At 40.7% G+C, this 25,187-nt stretch overlaps 1 protein-coding gene across 2 annotated transcripts in view; it reads right to left on the bottom strand.

Moving 5' to 3' along the window:
- Nucleotides 1-25,187, bottom strand: part of SPIRE1 (spire type actin nucleation factor 1) — a 207,449-nt gene that overhangs the window by 23,104 nt on the left and 159,158 nt on the right. Inside the window, exons 7-11 of one of the 2 annotated variants that reach the window (XM_032789634.2) lie at nt 24,496-24,582; nt 23,922-24,051; nt 19,177-19,218; nt 11,929-12,098; nt 2,985-3,075 (exon numbers count right to left, since the gene is read on the bottom strand). In XM_032789634.2, the coding sequence (XP_032645525.1) occupies nt 2,985-3,075; nt 11,929-12,098; nt 19,177-19,218; nt 23,922-24,051; nt 24,496-24,582 (520 nt within the window). The remainder of the gene's footprint in view (nt 1-2,984; nt 3,076-11,928; nt 12,099-19,176; nt 19,219-23,921; nt 24,052-24,495; nt 24,583-25,187) is intronic. The other variant, XM_075062929.1, reaches the window with a different exon arrangement.

The raw sequence follows: 25,187 nt of genomic DNA, 5'->3' as shown, positions 1-25,187 counted from the left end.
CCATATAAGCTTCCACCTCTGCAGGTGAGTTCCTTCTCCCAGCCCTTCCCAGCAGCCAATCCCCTCCCTCAGACTGTGCTGCATTCAGCTCTCTCTAGGACCCAGCAGCCTTGCTCTTACATGCTCCACTGCTTCCCGTCTGGTGCCCCCAGACCTTTTGATCCCTAGGTGGCTGCCTATTTTGCCTATGGCTAAGGACGTCCCTGAACACAAGATAGAATATCTTCATATAGTCTTTAAATGGGCCATATTTTCAAAACCGAAGTGCATGTTCCCACAAAAATGCAAAGGCACCTACAGTTTCACCCCTATAAAAAATACACTTGTGGGCATGCAATTACACTACTAATGTCCAAATACCAATCTTTGTGCATAATTCAGGTTTCTGAAGGTGCAGTTTGCTGGTATTCACTCAGATTCTGCTCTTGTTGAATATAAATTTTAAAATCAAAGGGCACTGAAGGATGCACTCAACCTACTTTGCCGCTGTTTTCATAGAGAGTGCATAAGAAAAAAATGCTAACAATAATACAGAAATGATTTCAGAGAAACCTATGTTTTGGAAACATGAAAATATTTAGACACACTCTCAAATTAAAAATCATGCTAACGTCAATCTGTTTTAACTAAATATTATTACAGAGTAACATCTAAGACAACTGTAATTGAAAGAGATGACAGAGAAAAAAATGTCTCCGTTTTTTCATTTGTTTTACTTGGTGCATTGGCAGCACTTTGTTTATTAGAAACACTAGGTATTTTTAATGTATTTACAACCAACTATTCTCAGTGGGATTATATAAAAAGTTCCAGGATACATTTCTATTTGTCTTAAGTTGCATAAAATTTTCTTTTTATAAAATCTACATTTAGAGCCAACTGTAAGTTGACAGTGATCCTTTAAGGGGCCGCCCACATGTATCCCACATATGCTGAAAAAAAGTCTGATTCAACAGTATTAGAAGATCATCAGTGTTAAGCAACCAATTTTTGTCAATCGCTTGAGTGGTTGATGATGATAGGTTTCATTGTTCATCAGAATAATATTAAAGCTCTAAGGATAATTCAAAGATCTAAAACAACTACTTGATAAAGAACAGCAACTGCAGTATATACTGCTGTACAGCTGAAATGGTTAAAGACAGTTTATGGCTTTGCAATGACTAAACTAACTGTACCTTATTCCTAAAGGAACTGCACAGTATGCATACACTGATTGGGGAGCTTCTATATGTCTCCTCTTTTCCTGTAATAATATGGAAAGGCAAGGCCAAATCCTACTCTTAGTTATGCCAGTGTAAAGCCAGAATAACTCAGCTGAAGTCTACATTAAGACCAGAGTGAGAACAGAATTTGTACATTAGTCTCATAAATGTATTATCTTCAGATAAAGTCTATTTTGACAATACTAAATAAAACTTTAAAATGCATATTCACTTAGTTTTTTCTTTTGCTCATTATTTGCAAAAAATCTACACTACAAAGCAATTTTTTTTTCATTTTATAATTATAAAAAGGAAATGTACTTTCTTTTGTAGTGCAACTAATATCCCCTTTAAAATTAAAAGGAATATAAGAGGTGTTTATACTTGAAATGCTACAGCAGCTGTGCGGCTGTAACTGTTCAGTTTAGACCCTCACTACTGCGAGGAGAATGGCGCTCCTGTTGTCTAGTTCATCTACCTTTCTGTGACACTCAGGGTCTCAAAGTAGCACCCTGCAACTCCCATATTCATTACTATGATAGGATGATGATATATTCTGTAGAAAGTATGCCTTGTGAGAAATCATTTTTAAAAATCTTGATCAGTTGAACATTACTATCCTGTTGGATTGTATGTACTATCACTGTATGTAAAGCTATGAAGTTTTGCTACGTGTGTGTTACCGAAATATGTTATGAGGTTGGCAGATGCTCACAGTCAATCTTTCAGTTGCAACAAAGGATTAGCCAGTGGCTCATCAACATTCATCCAGGAAAGAATCCACTATCCCAGAGACTTCTCAGAGTCACCATGTATGCAATGGGAAGTGCCTGATCCCCACATCTCAGCAGAGATCTTTCCAGCAAGCTTGAAGAAAATATAAAAGAGGGAAAGTGACATCATCACTTGGCCTCTCTCCCTCCCCAACTCAACACCTGGAAGAACATCTGGAGGATACACTTTGAACTGAGCCAGCCAGTTTGGAGGGACAGAGGGTTCAGCGGTCCCAGAGTCCAGGTTGGATCCCGGGGACCTCATCACACTCCCTGAAAGGCAGCAGCTAGGTTGACAGAATTCTTCACTGACCTACCACTGTCTACAGTGGGTGTTAGGTTGGCTTAATTACATCGCTCAGAGGTGTGGATTTTTCACACCCCTGAGCAACATAGCTGAGTCGACTTAACTTTTGAATGGAGACCTGGCCTCAGTCACAGAACATATGCAACTCTGTATTCTGAACAGGTTTTTTTTTGTTCGTTTGTTTGTTTTTCTTTTTAAAGGCACATCACAGTATGAATGCTTCTGACTAAATATTTTTAGTAGCTTAAAAAGGAAAGAAGGGTCACAGTACTTTGCTGGCGATCAATTATTCTAGTAAAGTAAATGAGTTAATTCCATTGCATTGTCTTAGTGGAGACCTCTGTTCATATAGCAAATTCAATTCTAGAAAAAGACTACCTTCCCCATTTAACAATATTTTCCTTCATTTAAAACACGTGTATTTGTTTTACTTGTCTTCAGAACTATGCGGCTTTGTAACTTATATCTGTACAGTATCCAATAGGCCTACCCTTTCATGTCAGTCAAGAGGATATTGAATCAATGTTAACCTATTGAGCAGGTCTCTTTTCTAGGGGTGAGTCCTACATACTTATCCACAAACACTGATCTGCTCTGACTAATTAGCAAAAAATGCTCATGCAAAATTTGTGTGACAGAAAATGCTAGGAGGTGGGAAAGCAAAATAACCACTCTGCTCCCTAGACATGGAACACTTACTCTTTCTACCAGAGGTGGTCTCTTGAAAGGAGTCTTCCATTTGGGAAGGAGAGACACTACTGCTGCTTGCTGATTTGTGCAGAGACTCCTCCTGGAAGTAAGCAAAATTGGAAGAATTAGAATTCTCCAGAGGCGGTCTCTCTCACTCTCAACCACCCACCCAACCCATATCACACCACAGGTACATTCTATCATTAAATCACTAATATTCCAACAACACACCTGCAAAAAATATTGAAACCAGGCAAGCCTCGTGAAATAGATTTTTCCAAGTTAATCTTTTGCTACAAACTGGAATATACAGTACATACTTAATATATTTAATTATATTATTAAAAACAGGAATAGAAAGCTAGGTGACTCTGTTGTAATCTGCCTTTTCCTTAATAATTACTTTTGGCACTGAAGGCCTAGCAGGACAGATTAATACAAGTATGTACCTCATATCAGCAAGAAATTAGGATTCAAGCACTTAACATCCTCTGATCTCCAAAGGAATGAGGTGTGACCCTGGTGAACATGTGACCCACTAAAGAGCAATTAATCTAATCACTAATCTCCACAACCCTGTTCTCTAATCTCTAATCCTGGTGCACTTCTCCTTCCTTCTGTGTTTAAAGAAACCTCATTCATTACATAAGTATGTTCTCATCATAGCAGGCAAGCACTAACAAGTTCTGGGAGATGATGGGTGAGTCAATGTGAGTGAAATGGGCTTTGAATAACACTTTTCAGTTAATGGGTGGTTAAAGAGTCGTGCTTCTTTGAATCAATAGAATTGTAGACTGTCCACACCTAAAACCTACAGCCTAAATTATCTCATACAAACAAGCTGCAGTATATCATTGGAGCGTAACAAAAGAATACTAGGCTGAAGGAATGTTTGTGAATACTGTTGAGTTCTGACATAAATGCTTTTAACAAAGGAGGTTTGCAGAGTTACCTCCTATACTCTTGGGGTTTACAAATCAAACCAGTGACTCACTCTGAAAACAGGCAAGCAACTCAGCCTCTCTGTCTCAGAGACCGTGAGGCCTTGTCTACACTACAGGGCAAATTCGACCTAAGCTACACAATTTCAGTTACATGAATAGCATACCTCAAATTGATGTAGCTTAGATCTACTTACTGCGGGGTCCACACTACGCTCTCCCATCGACTCCCCCTACTCTTCTTGATCCAGTAGAGTACAGGAGTCGACGGGAGAGCAATCTGCAGTCAATTTAGTGGGTCTTTACTAGACCCGCTAAACAGACTGCTGATGAATTGATTGCGCTTGTTGATCCCCCAGTAAGTGTAGACAAGCTTTTAGTGAGGTAGATGATTCTTATGAAGGAAAATCTCCAGTAACTGAAAAAGTGCCCCGTCTGTTTAAGAAAAATCAGGAAAGAAAAGCTGACAGGAACATCACATTAACAACTGGCATCACCAAGGCCAGAAAGTCACAAATTATGATCAGACGATCAGTATGTAACACTGACAGACCCCGGTCGTCAGCAGGCGGGATTGAACCTGGAACTTAGTGCATGAGCCTCTACTGTTAGCTAAGGCTGTAGAGCAGGCTCTTTCATCTCTAAGTGGTCTTGGTGCCACTAGATGGGACAGAACACCATACTCAGAAGTGTGGATTACAAGTACACTATGCTGAATACAAGAAACCCAAGAAAAACCTGTGAGTTTGCTTTTTAAATTCCATGCAGACAGCTATCTGGTAACACTTACTAGGTCAAAAGGAGGGTTCCAAAAAGCTCTCTTACAGCTGATAAATATAAACTTTGTGAAGAACAACTGCTGTTCAAAATGCAACATTAAACTTTTAGATTGGTGAAAACAGCTATTGATGCATGTCATAAACAGATAGCTAAGGGTTACTGTCTCTTTCACCTGTAAAGGGTTAACAAACAGTGAACTGGAACACCTGACCAGAGGACCAATCAGGAGACAAGATACTTTCAAATCTGGGTGGAAGGAAGCTTTTGTGTGTGTTTTGTGTCCTTGGTCCGTGTTCTCTCTGGGTTCTGAGAGTGACCACAAGTACCTACAGGCTCTCTAATCTTCTGTTCAAATTTAGTAAGTACAAAGGTAGAAAGGCGGTTTAATCTTTTGATTGTTTTCTTTATTTGTAAATGTGTATCTGGCTGGTAGAAATTTAATGTGTATTTGGCTGGAAGTATTTTAAATTGTATTTCTGCTGGGGGAGGCTTCTCTCTAGAGTCTATAAGCTGAAAGACCCTGTAATATTCCATCTTGAATTTACAGTGATTATCTTTACTCTTTCTTTCTTTTATTAAAAGTTTTCTTTTTTAAAGACCTGATTGATTTTTTCCCCTTGTTAAGGCTCAAAGAAACTGAGTCTGTGCTCACCAGGGAATTGGTGGGAGAAGGGAAAGATAGAAGAGGGGGGAAGGTAAATTTCCTCTTTGTTTTAGATTCAGGGAGCTTGAATCTGTATTGCCTCTGGGTGAGGGGGAAAGGGGAGCGGGGAAGGGACATTCCTCCCTGTTTTAAGATTCAAGGAGTTTGAATCACAGTGATCTTCCAGGGTAACCCAGGGAGGGAAAGCCTAGGAGAGGCACCGGTGAGAGAAAGGGTTTACTTTCCTTGTGTTAAGATCCAGGGGGTCTGGGTCTTGGGGGTCCCCAGGGAAGGTTTTGGGGGGACCAGAGTATATCAGGCATTCCAAGTCCTGATTGGTGGCAGCTATCAGATCTAAGCTGGTAATTAAGCTTAGAGGAATTCATGTTGGTACCCCATGTTTTTTGGACTCTTAAGGTTCAGATTGGGGAATTATGCCATGACAGTGCAGTTAAAAAAACCAAACCAAACCAAACCCTAGGCTATTACAGTCATAGATATTTTTCATTTATTCTTTCATGGACAGAGGAATGAGCAGCTAAAAAGTTAAGATGAAGAGATAAGAAACCTGCTAGTGCCTTTTTCTAATTAAAAAGCTCCATGCTCCCTTTAATTTTTCCAAATGGAGCAGAGCCAATGCCTGTGGGGCAGGCTAGATGAGCAGCAAATAGGGAAGGCTGGCCCTACGGCCAGGGCCAGCTCCAGGCACCAGCATCCCAAGCAGGTGCTTGGGGCGGCAATCTACAAGGGGCAGCAGTCCCTGTGTTTTTGCTCCCAAGCAGCACACTGAATTACCGCCGGACGGCGGGGCAGTCTGTGTGCCGTTAAGGCGGCTCACGTGTTTCCGCAGTGGTGGCAATTCAGTGGCTGCTTCTATGTTTAGCTGTCCACGGCGGCACAGCTTCTGTCTTCCGGCTGAAGATAGAAGCTGCCGCCGAATTGCCACTACCATGGAAACGCGCATGCCGCCCTAACAGCACACGGACTGCCCCCGCCGTCTGTGGCGGCAATTTGGCGTGCTGCTTGGGGGCAAAAACAGTAGAGACAGCCCTGGCGGCCAGCAGTGGAGGCTGCAAAGCCTAGCACAATACCCCTGCCATAGCCAGTTGCAAGCGTCCAGCCCAGTGGGGTCTCGGGCCAGGTTCAGAGCCTGCTCCTCCCAAGCCGTCTCCAGTGGCCCGAGCAGGGCCCGTGGAGATAGGAGCGCGGACATTTCACATGCACCAGTGTTGGGCTGCAGCTCAGCTAGGAGAGTGCCGGGGTCCCGTGTAACTCAGGCAACACCTGTGGGCGGCCAGCTGGAGCTGACTCACGGCAGCCGGTTGGACGAGCTGCAACGGCACCAAGAGGGTGGGGTGGGGGGTTTCTGAGAGTTTGTCGCAGGGAGCTCGAGCTCGATCCTGGCAGGTCAGTGGCGTGCGCTGGGATCCATGTGTTGCCTCGCTAAGCACCCTGGCCGGCCTGGGAGAGCGGGGGCACGTGGGTGCAGGGGCGGCTCTAGGTATTTTGCCACCCCAAGCACAGCAGGCAGGCTGCCTTCGGTGGCTTGCCTGCGGGAGGTCCCCGGTCCTGCAGATTCAGCGGCACACCTGCGAGAGGTCCACCAAAGCTGCGGGACCAGTGGATCCTCCACAGCCATGCCGCCGAAGGCAACCTGTCTGCCACCCTTGCGGTGACCGGCAGAGCGCCCCCCTTGGCTTGCCACCCCAGGTACGCGCTTGGCGTGCTGGTGTCTGGAGCTGCTCCTGTGCAGGTGGCAGGAGCAGGTCAGGGCCAAAGGGAAAGTAGAGTCATGCGCATGCCGCCCTAATGGTACACGGACTGCTCCCACCGTCCGTGGCAGCAATTCAGCGAGCTGCTTGGGGCGGCGAAAACAGTAGAGCCAGCCTTGCCTAAGGCATACTCCCTTCACTCCTTCCTGTGCCCCGCTGTGGAACTACAAGGGGTTCCACCTTGAGCTGGACAGAAAATAGGGGTGGGGAACCATGAACATTTTTGACAATTTCAAAGTCATTCTTCTCCACAGGTTTCACAAACGAATGATTTTTAATTTATTCATAATGCTTATGAACATTTTTATTGAACATTTCTGTTTTTAATTTTTTTCAGTTTTTCATTCCCCATCCTCTCTTCTTCTCTTTCTTCTCTCATCCACTTTTTATTTTTCTGGAGGGGAGAAGAGAAGAAAAACTGCTCAGAGAAAAAGACTACATTTTTTATTTTCCAGCTTCATAAAAACTTTTTTTTAAACGTTAAAAAATGAAATGAAAATTGTATACATTTCCAATTTTGTAAAAAAGCTATTTTGGTTGAAAATAGTGTTCAATTTTTTTTTAAATAATTTCGTGTTTCATTTTTGAAGCCTAGGATGGATTCGGGGGCAGGTCTCAGACAGGTGCTGACCTGTCCAAACCCAAGAGGCTAGGCAGTCTAAATTACAGCAGACAGGTATGTCAATCCTGTTCCCATTTGTATTTGAGGGCGTTTTGCCATTGAGTTCAGTGGGAGTGAGAATGAGCTCAAATTCTGCAGTTAGTTGTGCTACTACTTACTCTTTCAGGGGAGCTTCTGGGGGACAGCCATGGCAGTGGAAGTATCTGTCCAGGGACCACACAAAATCAAGCTGAAAAAGGCACACAGCAGCAGGGGAAACAAAAGGACTTCTATAGGTATGCCTACTGCCCCTGCCTCCAGGATCCTCATCTTTTTCCCCCCCAGCAAGTGGGGCTGGACCTTCAGCTACTTCTGAGGTGGGACAGACCTTTCTCAGAACCAATATAAGAATTCAAGGGAAACTCTTTGTTTTGAATAACTTAGGAAAGAATGAGAGTGATGGCTATTTTATATTTCCCACTATTTATAAATACCAGCTCTGCTTAGATAATACACACTCCATACTTACTATTTTAAATTGTCTCTTCGCCTATCCTCCTCATATGCACAGAAAACGTGAACTATTCTATTGTACTGTGACTCCAAAGTGGTAAGCTTCCTTGGCAAATTAATACTAGTGAATCATATGCAGTAATTATTCACGATTCTTGAGAGGAATTTGCCTAGGCCAATGTCTGCTGTTGATTTCCAACGCAGGCAATATGAAATCTCACAAGCAGAAGTGGCATGAAATCAAAATCCTGGATCCAGACACGTTTGGACACATTTAGATCCAGATCCAAACAAGTATAGTCTCCTATCTTCTGAGAAAGGCACATCTGCTTACAAGCATATCTTGAGAGGAGTGTCTGAATGTGTCACCACCAATATAATCAGCTAAGTGTATATATATATGGCCTTGTTAGGAGATGATTTCTATAATTAAAATACCCAGGGCTTAGATTGTCACATCCTTATTCAGACATGCAGGGGAGTATGGGTCTCCTTATTCTGACTGTGACTGTAGTGGGAGGATGGGAGAGCAGGCCCTGATTCCTCATACTGATCTTCACACGTAAATAGAGAGGGGACTCCAGACCTCCCTTCACAGCACTACCCAGCTAGATGGGGATATAATAAGCTGCCTCACAAAAAAGCTGAGGAAATTTACTCCTCCTCAGAACAAAGGAGTAACAGGTGAAGAATTGGGAGTTGAGTCACAGTTTGTTCTCTGGCCTGCTCCTGGGGCAGTGTAGCTATGTGCTACCTCCTCTTCAGAGGAGATTGTAAAGTTATAATCTGGGGACCCCCAGTGAGTAATTCTAAACAGGTTACCTCAGTTCACGCTCTGTACTGTCACAAGCACGGAAATATCTGAGTCATTCACAGACAATTAGAATACAAATCCTCATCATTTATATATGCCACAAACTTAAAAATCAGAAAATAAATATGGGGTATTTCAATATAAATAATGATCTTGCTTGGTTCTCTTTAAATTTTCCTCACAGGTCCTTTTACCCAACTTCTGTCAATCTGTAACTTCCCGCTGTTTAATTTATCTTTTTTACTTCTTTAACACTAAACACAGCACTGTGCCTGAGACCTAACCAGCACTGAGCAGGGTAGCATGATTATCTTGCTTGTTTCACAAGCTATTCAGTTAATTCAAATCAATATAAGATTTGTCTTTTTTGCAACATCATTGCATGGTCGATTTACTTAAATATTTGCTGAATCCTCCAGAGCATTCCCTATGTGGTATCTCAGTCTGTGCTGTAACCCCAATTCATAGTCATGCATTTGATTATTCCTTCCTATGAGAATCAATTTACATTTATCTTTATCTTTCTGACTTTCTTTTTACTTACTCAGTTCATTTTTGCAAGTCAAAGATAGTGATGCATTAGCCTAGCACTGAGCTACAGAATCTCAGGTCTTTTACTGACTGCTGTTACTATTTTGTTGCCCCTCAGTCTTATTATTAACAAAGCCTCATCCACTACTATTGTATACCTATTTTACAGGTTAGATAAGAGAGGTTACTTCAGGCAAAGCTATGAATAAGACCCAAATCTCATCCACTTTGTCACACTGCCTTTCAGACTGAACATGCCCAATTATGTGCTTACATAACCCATAAAACTGCAGTGATGCTGTGACCCTCTAGCAGCATTACCACATACAGAATTTTATGACTCTATTGCCTCCACACTGACACACACATTTTTTTTAGCATAAATGATAGAGACACATGCTTTTACCTCCAGGTACAGGCGCCATGTTCAATCCTCACAGTTTACCCAGAAACAGGGACACTGTTACACTTGGCTATGCTTTCTGTAATCTCTAGATTACACTCTGCTCCCAGAACCAGGAACAGAAACCACAAATCCTTATGCGCAACATTCCACTAGTGTAACACAAATGGCTGTATAATCATTTGTAAATTGTGCATTGTTTCCCCCTTTCTCAGCTGATTCACACAGGGGATAATAGTATACTTTGCACTACCAAGGCTCCAATAGCTGATGTGGAAGAGATACAGAGTGTGGACTTTTAGGTTCTGGGTTCAAATCCTGTAAATGAACCATATGGGAGAAAACTGTGTGTAAGAAAGAAAATAGGAGTTATTGCTGGATCATTTTGCAAAACATTATATTTAGAAGTTAATTTGGATTATTTGTTTTGTTGTTAGATTTAGTGTTTGTATTTTGGTTAATGGGAGCTGTTTCTTTAAGAACAGGATGGGGAATTTATTGGAGAGCATATTTAGAGACTGAGCAGTGTGTCTGAGAGTTTGTTGATGCATCCTCTCCAGAGAGGTAAAGACTGCTTATGTAATTTCCCAATAGGTCAGAACTTGATTTAATAAATGTTATTTTCCAGATACTCTTGCAGGTGTAATGTTTTTACTGCAGGTCATCAGATCTCTGCTTGAGCTGAGCTAGATTCAACGTTATTTCCATCTAAAGCAGTGGTTTTCAAACTGTGGGTCGCAACCCAGAACTGGGTCACAGAATGGAAGGAACTTGGTCTCAGCGGCTCTGGTCAGCACCACTGACTGGGCCGTTAAAAGTCCCATCAGCGGTGCTGCCCAGCTAAGGCAGGCTATTCCCACCTGCTCCAACACTGCGCTGTGCCCCAGAGGTGGCCGGCAGCAGGTCCGACTCCTAGGCAGGGGGACCACGGCGCTTCGTGTGCTGTCCCCACCCCAAGCACCAGCTCCACACTCCCATTGGCCAAGAACTGGCCAATGGGAGCAGGGGGGAGAGAGGGGGCACCATGCCTGCAAGTGGAAGCCACTTAGAGCCACTTGCGCGCCTCCTCCTAGGAGCTGGACCTGCTGCTGGCTGCTTCTGGGGCTTAGCGTGGTCTGTGTTGCCTGGCTGCACCCCTGAACAGGAGCCACCGGAGATAAGCCCGTGCCTCAACCCTGAGCCCCCCCAAACCCACAGCCCTCTCCTGCACCCCAAACCCCTCATCCCCACCCCACCTCAGAGCCTGCACCCCCAGCCCAGAGCCCTGACCCCCTCCTACACCCCAGTCCCCTGCCCAGAGCCCCCTCTCACACCCTGAACCCCTCATTCCCGGCCCCACCCTGCAGCCCTCACCTCCACACCCCAGCCCTCTGCCCCAGTCCTAAGCCCCTCCCACACCCCAAATCCCTCATGCCCAGCTCCGTTGGGTTGCAGGCATCAACAATTTTCTTCAACTGGGTCCCCAGAAAAAAAACTTGAAAACCACTGATCTAAAGGATATGTGGTTGCCCATAAATGAGATGAGTTTGGTAGGTCTCATTTTCAGCTCCCACATCACAAACTCACCCCCCACGCTTTGTGCTGAATTGAAAACTCCCTGGGGAGACTGTCTCTCACTATGTTTTTGTACAGTGCCTAGCACATTGGGGTCATAGTCACAGTTGGGGCCTTCAGAGAATGCTCCTGCATGGGGACCAAAATTGTGTTACTTGCAATACATTTACAAGACTTGCTCACACTGTAACTATCATGATTATTTAGGATGTGACTTATGATTTTTGAACTTTTTGTGGTTGGCAATGCAGTAAGCCAATCCTCAAATTATAACTAAGAAAGCCCCAGGATTAAATAGTACCTATGAAATTATTGCCCCAGTTTATTAGTTCCATGAATCACTAGAAAGACTAAATTCTGAAATTCAATTGAGGAGAAAACATGGGCCCCTGTTGTCCTACCTCTGAATCCGAGCTATCCAGTTCAGCCAATGTAGGGGCTTTAAGGAGTCTCTTTCGCTGCACTGTCACTTGGGTAGTGCTGACGCCATTCACCTTTACCTGTGGTGTCAAGCCACCATTTACTACAGAGCTGTCTGCTAATTTTCCTGAGGCGTCTGGTGTGGATACATCTGGCAAAAGAAACAAAATGGTTGTACTTGGACCTTAGAAGGAACAAATATCATGGCAATCAACTTATGATACCCCTCTCAGCTCTTACTGCCGAGGCAGTGCGCACAGAGAAAAACCTCGCTATGATAATTACATGTGTAAGGTTATTTTACTTTAGCAACATGTTGCTCAGAAAATTACAGGTCATGGTGTGTGGTACAGACATGATGTGACAGAATGAGAGCAGTGGAAAAAATAGCAGCGCATTCTGATTTTTTTATACTTTAGCATTAAAAAACATCCTCATTTAAAGGAGTAAACATCCTGCCATCTAATGATTTGCTACAATTAGCTAAACAATCAGAATCCAAAGAAACAGGGATGCACTGCTAAAACCAGACAGGTGGATCTCCAGTGAATACCAAGACCATTCTACATTGAAATTATGAGTTTTGACACAAAACAAACACAAACTATTATGCTTTCTTTTCATATGTATAACTCATTGTCATTGCTGTTCAGTGCATAATCCCATGTTTATATTTTAATACATATTAAAAATGAAAATATATGCATTTGGTCAAGTCTTGCATCATGTAACAATGGAATCATGGGGCCTGATTCTATTTACTCCTACACAGATTTTACATGCGTGTAACTTCATTGAGTTCAGAAAAGGCGCTCTGGATAGTCACCAGGATGAGATCAGAATGAGGCACATATAATGTAGGCATGAGGTCTGCTGTGCCATCTAAACCTAGACAATAATCTAGCTCTCGATATACTGGCTAGGGGGAAAAGGTGAGATTGACATGTCGGTTTTAACCCAGAAAAAGAGCAGAGAACGGGTGAGGTTTCAATATGTTTAAAAATTTTCTGTGTATTTGGAAGGGACGACATTTAGTGGGAATATTTACATCTCTGGTTTGCATATTTACCTAAGCATCTGGCCTTTCTATCTATGCAGTTATATGATCCCCATCAGTGTAGTGAATGACTACCTCATAATGTCCTCACAACACCCTTGTGAGTTAAGGAAGTATTATTCCTTACAGCATTTTACATCTAGAGAACGAAGGCAAAGAGATGCTAAGTGATTTGGCCCAGGTCACACAGGGTCTCTGTGGCAGAGCAGGGAATTGAGCCTCCCATATCCGAGGCTAGCACACTAATCACTGGATCATCCTTTTTAGTCACTTGTGCAGCTGCACTGGTGTCAATAGCTAGTACAGACATAGTTTATCCTGGTACAGCATAATTTGCCCTGTGGTAAATTGTCTGCATTACAGGAATTGAATAGGTGCAGCTTCACTGGTGGCTAAAATTACCTTGTGCTCACAATTTATAGTAATTTGCCTGTTGTACAAGATTCTCATTTAGGTAGATTTTTACTTCAAACAATAATCTGAGTTAAATTAGTTACACATTTTTAAAGGCTAAATGTTGGAAGTAGGAAAACAAAATAGGTGGAGGGCAGAGAGTACGGTGTAATTTCTCAATAAAATTTTACCTGCAACTACAGAAGTGAGAAAAGGGACTATCTGGATCATGGGACTACTCCAAGCCTGTGAATCTGAATACTACACTATTATTATAGCCTCCAGGTTTTCCCGGCCAAGAGTCTTCCATCTAGGCCTCTGAACTTCTCCACTCTTTATTTTTATGTCTTCTAGGGTATTACTAATGGGCCTCTTGAATGGTACAATATCTTCTGGGGCTGAATGGCTTTTTTCCCCTCCTTCCTGATTTTCAAAGGGGACAACATCAGTTGTCTTCCTGATGTTGCCACTGCCCAACACGATTCCAGAAGGCTCTGCCCTCTCATCCCCATCTTGTAGTAGCAGTAGTAGAAAAAAGATTCCTGCTGCCTGTGCTGCCTCTTGGGCTGACAAACCTCATGATCACTTGCATACAGTTTCTCAGGAAATCCCCTTAACTGTAGCTAGGGAAATCTTGCACATAATAGCTCTTAAGAGCCAGAGAACCAGGCATGGCAGCAAGAACAGGATGGCTATGTGCAACTTCTCTCCCATCAAAACCCTTCTTGGGAATACAAGACAGTGATCTCACTGCCTGAAGAATGGGGAGTAGAAGAAATGACCTTATGTCCATAGCCTTTGCACTTGTGAGTTGGTAGGTGGTGTATGCAGGTGACTTGCATCCTACAAAAATATCCAAGTAAGGGGTGGCATCCAGATCTTGGAAAAGGGGCTCCTAGCGTCAGGGGAAGAGATGTGGAGAACTGTATATTCAGGTCACAGATTTTACAGGTCAACGTTTCTTAAACATGCAGGTGCCCTTTTTTGACCAAAGTATGGGACATGTGAGACATCTATCATTTGTGTTGCCTATCCATACACACAAAACCTAGAAGAATTCTATTTTTAGACAGGAAGCCCACAACTGAAAGAAGTACTTAAAAGTTTAGAAGTGTTTACTGATTTACTGCAATACCCTGAAATACAAGTGAAACTTCAGGTGAATCTACTAGAACATAATATATCAAATTTGTTTTGAATAGCTCTTAAATACAACATGTCATCCATCATCTCCCTCTACTCTGAGGAAATCCAAAGGGAAAGATTTTCTGAAAAAACAAACACACACACACACACACACACACACACACAAAACAAACCAAAAAATCCACATGCCTAATTTGCAAAAAAAAGTTTGTGAATAAAAGGGTTGAGTTCAGTTTGCTAGGATTCACCTGGTCAGACTATTAGTTATTTGTGAACATGTGGACAACTGCTGGCTACTTGTGGAAAAAAATGTGAACGCATAAAGTTTCACAGATTTCAGCACAATTTGCCCCAAAATTCTAACAGTGTTGTTTGTTACCCTCTAGTCACATCCGTTATTTTCCTATTTAAAATGTTTCAGTAATCTAATCAGGAATCAGAAACATTGCCATGTGCTGATTAACCACACCGCTCCTAAAAAAAAGATTGAATAATCAAGGTGGACAGCTCACAAATAACCAATAAACTGATACTTATTAGTAATGAATGCCCATGAAGAAAATCAGATTTGGTTTGCAAACAATTAGCTGAAACCAAGAGTGGACTAAATTTATAACAAAAAAATACCCATAAAATATCTGAACCAGTTCTAGATCATACAAATGATTGTGAACATTTCTGAGGTGATTCAGCTGCTGCCCAGACAAGCACGTGTATCTAGGGGGTCCTGCAGTGAACACTGTATTACAGCAGAAATTAAGTTTTGCCAAACAAATAGGGGCAGCAGCATTCGTTAACTGGGTTGCAAGTCACTGATTCCAAGGTAAATACTAGTTGAAGCATTAGGATAAATACTTTTGGTTTCTCTTAGATTCTCTTAAGCTATCAAATATTTCAGGCCACGTGGAAACAACAAAAAGCTGTGAGTTTGATAACTTGACTACATAAGCCATATTTTGTTAATTCCTTTTGTGTTGCTACTTCTATGTCTGTGACTAGTCTCTAAGGTATGTGTGTGAGAGAGCGAAAGACCAAAAAAACTAGGATAAATTGAAATTTGTTTTTATCTACATGTAAGACTACTTCTTCTCTTATGAAACAGGGAATTAAGTAGATCACAGATTATATGTTAACTAACCATATGGTGTTTCTGTCCTAAACAGCTTTCATTGACACATGATGGGAACAGAAAACTGGACCTGGTTTCTACTGTAAAATATGCTCCTTTGCCTTAACATTTTTACAGCATGTTAAACCGAAGGCAGAAAAGAAAATGGATTCTCCGAATTAATATAGGTTTCTCCTACATTAGTTACATTGTGAGAATACTGGGAAAAGACTATATGATGAGTAATTGTAGCACAAAGGTATGCTCTTCATTATGATAGATGACTTGCATATTTAATTCAGACAAGAAAACTAATTAATCAGTATATTGAAAAATTATTTTTCTAGGTGTGGGTACCAAGCTCAATACCATGGTAACTAAACTAACAGATTATCTGCCTTTCCTGAGCATTTTCCTGACATTCAAATGATGTGGATTTTCCTGACATTCAAAAGGATTCTGCTCAACGTCTCTGAGATTTGGGCTTATGAAGAACAACCCCTACTGGAGCCTGGGCACAGCAGCTTTGGAAAACAATGAAAGTATTAACTCTGTAAATATGAAAAACAGCAGTTTCTGCAGCAGTTATTTCATTTTTTGTATGTTCAATTTAGAAGACAAAATGGGTTCTATGTTTATGGTCAGATGCTCCCGTCTTTTGAGCCATATTCAACACAGTCGGTCGAGGGAAGCAAAAGTGGCTTTAAGCTACCTTTAAGACTGCTGTGACTTATACCCAGCTACCAATGGCTCTATTCTGCCAGCTGGGAATAGGGAAGTCTTGTGCACATCGTATTTCCCCTAGAAATGTTCCCTGTGCCAATGGCTGAGAAGAGTGACACATACCAGCCACACTGGCTCAACACCCTCAAGTTTCCCTAACACAAGGGGAATCCTTCACTACTCGGCTAAGCTAGCTTTACAGCTGCTTTGGAACACCAGAACAGCACAAAGCTGCTGTAGCAGGGCCAAGAACATTTTCTTTAGCATGAAAAATTGAGAGGAAGGTTCTGCTTTTCAGTGAGAGTTTATATTTTTATGAGATCTCTTCAGCTGGGCAGGCAGCAATGAAAACAAACACCAAGAAAAAATGTGAAAATAATAATTACAAAATGGAAGCAAATTTAAAACCTTCCCATCAAAATAAAGAATAAAGCAAAAGTATCAACAAAGCAACAAAATTAAACAAAACCATTTGTCTGCATTTTATTTACATCCCAAACTAAATCATTTTGTGTTGTCTGATCTGTTGTCTCACTTCTCCTTGTGAGAACGTTTTCATCACCCCTGAATTTGCTTCCAAACATCATGTACAGGATCATTTAGACAACAAAGCAGTATCACATCTCTGTGTGAATCACATGAGTGTTAAAGTACATTTAGCAAATGGGTAAAGAAAACAGGAAGAGTTCTTCAGCGGTCAGTCAGAAAGATCAAATCCAAGGCATAGTTTAGTACTGTAGGTTGCTATGAAGTAGTTTGTATTTAACAAAGATGTTATGATAATCAATTAATAAAGGATGGTTAAGCAAAATCATTTTGGATTTAACTAAGTAGGAACATGTCTCAGATCCATGACTGAACAGGAATCCTGAAAAGAGCAAGTTAACTGAAGACAAGAAGAGAATAAGGAAACAGACACATGTAAAAGGGATAGTGCTGGATATCCTCCCTGTTATGCTGATCAGTAAAGGTACTCTTGCCATGTTCTGTTCTGCTCTCCTGCACTATCAGCTCATTCAGCTTTATTTGGAAGTAACAGAAGAGTTGAAAAATAAAAGTTTGAGCGCTTACACTAGCATCTGACCTTACGTGCAAGGAATTTCCAGATCTTAAACGGACAGAGTAGCACCTAACATGAGCCCTGGCTAGGGGAACATTTTGCCACCATTAGACAATGTTATAATACACCATATTAGATGCTCATTCTAAACTCTGCTGCTGGGATTACCAAATTGTCATGCTTCTTTACATCATGGTAATAAACCATTCAAATATGGTCTTTCTAGATGATAAATAGGAAAACATTGGGCCATATTACCTCCTCCCACTGAAAAACCCATGGGAATGAATTGGAGATATAGGGGTGAAGGAGGAGAACTTTGTGAGAGTCCCAGGTTATTCCTTGTGTATGATGGCAAATGAGGAATAAAGAAGGTTTTGCCTCCCCACAGAATGAGGGGATGGATTTTACTCGGAACCTGCTTGTCTTAGGTATCTACTGGAGGAATAGGATCATTCATGTGGAGGTCCCATAACTGCACCAGCTCTCAGTCATGCCTTCCTAGCTGCATGGAAAGGATAAGATCTGAGTGTAGAGATTCCCCTCAGTGCATAGGTCTCAGGGGCTGATGTGGCACATTGGTATGAGGTAAGAAGGAATCTAAATGGTTGTGAATGAGGGCGTTTGGCTTCACACCTCCGAGCACACACCTCTGAGAGTGTTCAGGAGCACTGTAGGCACATTGCAGTCTGTTACTGCTTATACCCTTCCTATAAAATAAAAGGCACTAGAGAAATCTAGCCATCTATTAGGTTCCCATCCCAGCTGTAGGCAGAATACTACAGCAGAGATGGGACCCTTCACTACATAGAAGGTAGTTTTCCTTCTCAGGGGGTCAGTCTCAGCGATAAGTCCTGCATCCTCATTAAAACTTTAAATGCTTAACTAATGATCACTGAGATTTCCTCCTCAAAGAGAGGGAATTCACAGAGAATTAGACAGAAGAACATGGGTACATTAAAAATTAATAAAAAATTCCAAGATGGTGGATTTGTTAGAAGCTTTGCACTCTTCTTTTACATTTTAATGCTGCAAAGCTTATTGGAGCGAGCATGTATAACTAACAAAGACTGCAAGCCTTCCAACATAGCGAAGTCACTTGTTCTTCATACGAGTTCCGCAGTGCACTGATAAATGAGATTAAGTTATACGCACACACACAATATAGATATATACATCGGAGTTTCTCTGCGCAATGTGTGTGTACGTGAAATGTTAATTTAAAAAATTTCAATGAATGATTTAACAATTTTTGAATCATCTCAAGAAATAAAATATTGTAGAAGATGGTCAAGTCAAAAAGTGATGCCCTAGACATTTGAGTTTAACACACTACAGTACTTATATTTACTGGTCAAACCAATACTAAAAGACTAAAAGATTTAGCTTAAAAGTAAAGCTTCAGGGGAAAGGGTTGATTTAGGTAATAATAAAATCAGACTTTAAGGTGAACTAGCGTACCAAGCCCTTTCCTAGGGTTTAGGGCTAGTTGTGGACCGCCTTATTCTTCACAAAATTCAATTACAGGTGAAATATAGTAGTTCCTCCTACGTGTATATCCCTATTTGGTAGCAGAACTATAGATTTAAATAGGAAATCTAGCTGAATCTTTCCTTTCACTGACCATGGCTTAGAAGAATCCCTTCATGTTTCTTTCTTACGTGAGGGTTAAACAAACAAATGGATGGAACAAATTTCACAGTAAACACAATAACCACGTCAGGTGTTATAGCACCTTTTACCTGACAGGTCAAAACTGTAAGACATGCTAAGTTGCCGCATTGCTGAAAAAGGAAACAAAAACAACAAAAAGAAAACAATTCAGCTGTTAGGAAGGCAAAGGGGTAACAAAAAGAAAAGATTAAGTCCACTTAAGACATTTTGGATTCTGATGCCCAGGCTAATATAAATCCAAAATGCATCTAAAACATGTTTTTCTTTACTATGGTAACACTGGAGGTGTAAACACTATAATAGCATCACTGGCACTTGCAAATACAGTATGTGTAAAAAGATATTTTAAAAGATAGATCCGTAGAACACTGGTTTTGGAATACAATAAAACCAGATGATTCACAAGAGATAAGCATCTTGAAAAACAGAAAGTAAGGTTTTCACTTAAAATAACATTTATGAAAGAAAAACTGTAGCTGACAGAGAAAAAAATTAAAAAGTATAGAACAACATTTCACACAAATTTCAGTGAACTGAAACAAAGATTCTTACATTTTTGGAAGCTTAATCTCCCATGATAACAACTAATTAAGAGAGACATTCCAAACAAAATCAACATTTGTTATCTTTATGGGGAAAAAAAATAAAAATCTGACACTGTGTGAATGGCTGAATCCTATGCCTGGCTCAAAGTTGGCCCCTGTTCTGGTTTTCCTCAGTCTTCAAAATGCATCTAGTATCCTGCTGTCTTCTTTTCAGCCCTCTGAACAGTTTGTTCCCATTTGTAGGACAATAAGCAGTCAAAGGTTAACTGGGTCTGGAAAGTTTATTTAACTAATATCCCTGTCCCATATACATATTTATTATTAAGCATTTATAGGTGAATTTTATCACTCATGAAAATGAGAGACATGGCTACAAGCAACTACTGTGGCACACCTGTTCATTTCAGCTTGGTCAATGCACCTCATTTCTGACATACAGTGCCTGGACCAATCCTGAACACAAACTGCCAATTGTGTTAAAATTGGTTCACGTTTCAAAAATATCCAACATCTAGCAGGGATTAGGATAATGTCAGATTCATTCTTACTTGAGACGACTTTAGCAGGTCAATCCCAACAGTAAGAATAAATACAAGGTGGAAAGTGAACTTACTGGATATGCAAAATATCTTTATCTATTTGCCTGAATGCTGATTTGCCAGCCTGTAAAATGTGCAAGCTTGTATGAATGATCCAGCAGCCACACATCCCGTTATGCTATGTGTTTAAAAAAGGTTGCATAGGGAAATGGGAATCAGTTACGGTTATGTACAGCAGGTGTCTGACCCAGAATCAAACCTGGGAGTACAGGTAGTTTTCCTTTAGAGCAAGAATGGACAATATAAGCCAGAGGCAACAGCAGTTGCAAAAAGAATGGCTAAATATATTAAAATCTCTGTTAAATTACAGCCAGATTTTAAATCCCCCCCAAATGGCACACCCCTCACTCCTAACCTAAAGCAAATGAAATACAGAAGGGAAGAACTGGTTTTCTTCAAGGCTACATTAGCTCTACCTGTTCATAGCAGGAAATAAACCCTTTCAACTGAAGGAGATAAACCTTCGATGCTTCTCTTTTTCTTCTATTTTATTCAGATGTCTTATGAGCCTATCTAAACCACTTATTTCAATCAGACATTTATTCATACTGGTCACTCCTCTGTTGCAAATTTCTCTCTGTGTAATTGGTTATTCACAATATGATTACCAAGATTACCATAGTCCAAATAAGGTTTCTCTATGCTTTACATAACAGAATAACTCCTGCATATGTATATTATACTCTATGCTTTCATTGATACACTCCAAAACTTCATTTATTTTCACTGTTGTCAACTATGTCTGTGCAGATGGTTTAAATGTATTATCCACAATCATTTCCACATCTTTCTCCCATCTGTGTTCTATGTTGGGCTTCCATTTAGATTTAAAATCCTTAAGCCTTATTACCTTACATTTTCACTACACTAAATTACATGCAATACTTATCTATCTGTAAGCCAGGACTATTTATAGCCTTCTGAATGTGGCTGATCTTTTCCCATTCCCAAATCTACCAAAAAGATATAAATTTTGCTCTGAAATTTTTTTGATGTTTCAGACAACAAATCTATTGTGTCAGTTTCAACACGAAAAAGAAAAAATACTAATGTACTTCTAACACAAGAAGCAATACTTCTGAATGAGTCGAAATATTTTTTTTACCTTTTTCAAGCTAATGACAATTAGTGTTTATACTGGTGCTCGAGAGAAAATTTTTTTAGTCTACTGTAGTCTGTATAATTATCTCTCATGAATTCCCTATTCATTCCTAAACATGCTCTAATATTCCATTTTTCAAGCCTGTCATGGTATAATTCCCCACTCTGAACCTTAGCGTCCAAAAGATGGAGTACCAGCATGAATTCCTCTAAGCTTAATTACCAGCTTTGTACTTGTAGCGCTGCCACCAACCAGGAATTCCAGGGCCTGGTACACTCTGGTCCCCCCAAGACCTTGCCCGGGGAACCCCAAGACCCAGATCCTCTGGATCTTAACACAAGGAAAGTAAACCCTTTCCCCCACCGTTGCGTTCTCCCCGGCTTCCCCTCCCTAGGTTACCCTGGAAGATACTGTGATTCAAATCTTGATCACAAAACAGAGAAGAAATTCACCTTCCCTCCTCCTTCTCTCTCCCTCTCCTAGACTCTCTCTGAGAGAAAGTAATCCTACACAGAGAGAAAATTAACCCTTCTCTCCTCTTCCCTCCTTTCTCCCCACCAAGTCCCTGGTGAATCCAGACCCAGTCCTTGGGTCTCACTAGAATAAAAAAAACAATCAGGTTTTTAAACAAGAAAAGCTTTTAAATAGAGAGAAAAACAGTAAAAAATACTTTGTAAATTTAAGATGGATTAGGTACAGGGTTTTCAGTTATAGATACTGGGAATACCCTCCCAGCCTGAGTATACAAGTACAATTAAATCCTTTCAGCAAAATACAAATTTGAACTCCTTCCAGCCAAATGCACAATTACTCCTCCAGCCAAATGTACATTTCCAAATAAAAAACAACTAAGCCTAACTCGCCTTATCTACCATAGTACCCACATTCTGAACTTATAAGAGCCTGTATCAGAGAGATTGGAGAGAACCTGGTTGGCACGTCTGGTCCCTCTGAGCCCCAGAGAGAACAAAAACCAAAAACTAACAGCACACACAAAAACTTCCCTCCCTCAAGATTTGAAAGTATTCTGTTCCCTTGATTGGTTCTCTGATCAGGTGACAGCCAGGCTTACTGAACTTGTTAACCCTTTACAGTCAAAAGAGATATAACGTACTTCTGTTCAATTAACTCCTACTATCTGTTTATGACAGAGCCATATAACTGAGTGGTGAAAAATCTGACCAGGCTGAAAAAGGACTACCACAAGATTTAGTCCTGCCTTCAGTGCATGGGACTGGACCTGAAGACCTTTCGTGGTCCCTTCTAGTTCTATGATTCTAAGAGAATTCCCAAATGGAGAACATATTGTATATTAAAGCTGAATTTTATATACTTAAGTAAAGAAAAGGAATCCACTCGAGATTCTGCCGAGCTTCCACAGTCTTTCACATAAAAAAGGGTCTGAGCAGGTAAAAAGAAACCAATAGCTGTGGCAGCCATAAATCAAGTCCACAGGAGGCTCCAGATGGTCTGCAAAACAGTCTTCAGAACATCCTGCTGCTAAAAAGCATCCAAGTGCCACACAAACACTCCCTCCAAAATTGGCTGAAATAAGAGTGGTAACAATTTTCCCCTACAGACAATGAATAAATACAACCCACTTGAGTTTGGACCCCTGCCTTTAAATAAATTCATCAGGCATAAATATCCTGCCAAGCAGAACAACAGAGAATACAGGTGTATGTTGTTTTTTGGTCTCTTTAGCCACAAGACGTCACTCTTTCTCTGCATAAATCCACTTAACAAAGCTTCTCTGTGACAATTAAATACTTTACACTTAAAGAAGGAAAATGGAAGTAACAGTTTGGAATATTTGCAACATCTTTTGCTTTAGTTCAATGGTTCTGAGGCATCAAGTGGCAACTTGTGAAAAATGTCACACTTACAGAATTTTACAATAAGCAACTGATTGTTTCATATACACTTCAGAAACAAACTGCTTTGCAATATAGATCTGAATCAGTCACTTACTGAAATATGTATGAACGCTTATAGGGGCTCCATAACTTATACAATGAAGCAAAGAGTTACATCCAAAAATGACTGAACGCTCTCAGCTCAAAAGTTCAGGAAAACTTAAACGCAGAGAATCCATAAAGGACCGTGAGATTAATGGAGCTTAGAGCAGGAAACAAAAGAATAAAATGAATTTAAAAAATATCTCTGTGTAACACTTTATATTGCATATTAGGGAAACAAACCTCCATTCCCGTCCATGAGACGATCTAATGTAACTCCCTCTGCACAATAATCAACATTATATCACTTAAAATCCCCTAATTATGACATCAGAAACCTGACACAATCAGTCTGAATCAGACATCTTTTACCTTTAAAACAAGAAAACAATAATTTCAAGGTACTAAACTCTTCTATTCCTAAAGTTACAAGAAAGGGTGCATAGCACTAACAGAGCCTGCAGGCTCTACCCTCTTTTGAAAAGGTAAGGGTTATTTTAGTCTCCATTTTAATTGAGCTCAGTGCAGACATTGCCAATATCCTTATGTGGGGCAGTTTTGTGCAAGTACTGCTGCTCAAAACTAGTATAAGAAAAAGCAAGTACTCACCTAACCTGCTACGCCTGATCTCATCTGGTGAGACAGGGCGCAGCTTTCTTTCTGCCTTGATTTCCTCCAGTATCCTTTCATGGAGGCTGCGTGGCCGTGGTGGGGTTGGTTTCAGTTTTCTTGCAGAGGCCTTGGGTATAAAAAGAATGAATGTTCATTCTAAGCATTATTCCTGGAAAGTGATTTCACAAGGATTCTTTTAAATAGCGGATTATTCTGAAGTGATTTTACTTTCGTTCACTTACAAACACAGTTGAGTATATTCCTCACAGAGATTTTTTAACAAGAACATTGGAAGTACAATTTTATAAGCAGGTAAGACCAACACAGATTCACAAAGGTATTGGATAACTGCTAAAGATAAGTGTTAAGGTTTCAGGATTTTACAATCATCTTCCTACACAGACCAGAAACATTAAACTGTTCTTATGTGAAACACACAAGAATAAATGCACAGCACACAAACAACAGATATAATTTGTACTACTACACCATTTTAAAAGAAAACACTAAAACACAAACATATTGAAAAAAGCCAGCCTTTCACTGCAAAAAAACATACTGGATTACATACAGGATTTAATGGGGGCCGGGATCGGATGAAATCCAGGATTTTTTCATGAGCACTCTTTTTTAATCGAGGTGGAATATCCCCATTGACCTGAAAGGAGAAAAATGAAATGAGTATTTTTATACTTTCTATTCACATTTTTGCAGTGTAATGAGATCATAATATCCTGAGGAAAACCTGTAGAGTTTCACACTTACAATTAAATATATCCTAAAACTGTCATCAGTCTCAAAGAGAGGAATAATCTGTATGCAATACATAGACAAGAAATGCTGCAGATAAGAGCATTTTGGTTTTACAAATGGAAAATGAGTGCAGATGTACAGATGGAGAATAAGTGCAAGCGCAATCATATTAATTAATAAGATTTAGGATTAATCTTTGATGCAATCAGACATTAGAGCTTCCAGTATGTTTGTGGGAGAACACTGGGTTCATTACTAGGGAAATTTGTCAATACTGCTCTTTGGAGGACAGTGTGCCAACAGGCCTCAAATGAACAAGTGCTAGAGCCACATCTAGGAAAGCAACTCATGAGCCTGGCAAAACAAATAACTCTTATACTGCCTCTAATATAATATTCTTCTTTCAGGGAAGGCTACTAAGTGAGTCATAATGAGGCAACTTGGGCATTATCAAAGAGCCTGAGATTTCCTTGACCTCTTTTCAGCCTTGTTTCAGACTGGGTACAAGAG

The sequence above is a fragment of the Chelonoidis abingdonii genome, chromosome 2 (genome assembly GCF_003597395.2).
Source record: "Chelonoidis abingdonii isolate Lonesome George chromosome 2, CheloAbing_2.0, whole genome shotgun sequence".
NCBI classification, from domain to species: Eukaryota; Metazoa; Chordata; order Testudines; family Testudinidae; genus Chelonoidis; species Chelonoidis abingdonii.
Note: the sequence above shows the minus strand (reverse complement) of the source record. Positions and strands in the feature narration are given on the sequence as shown.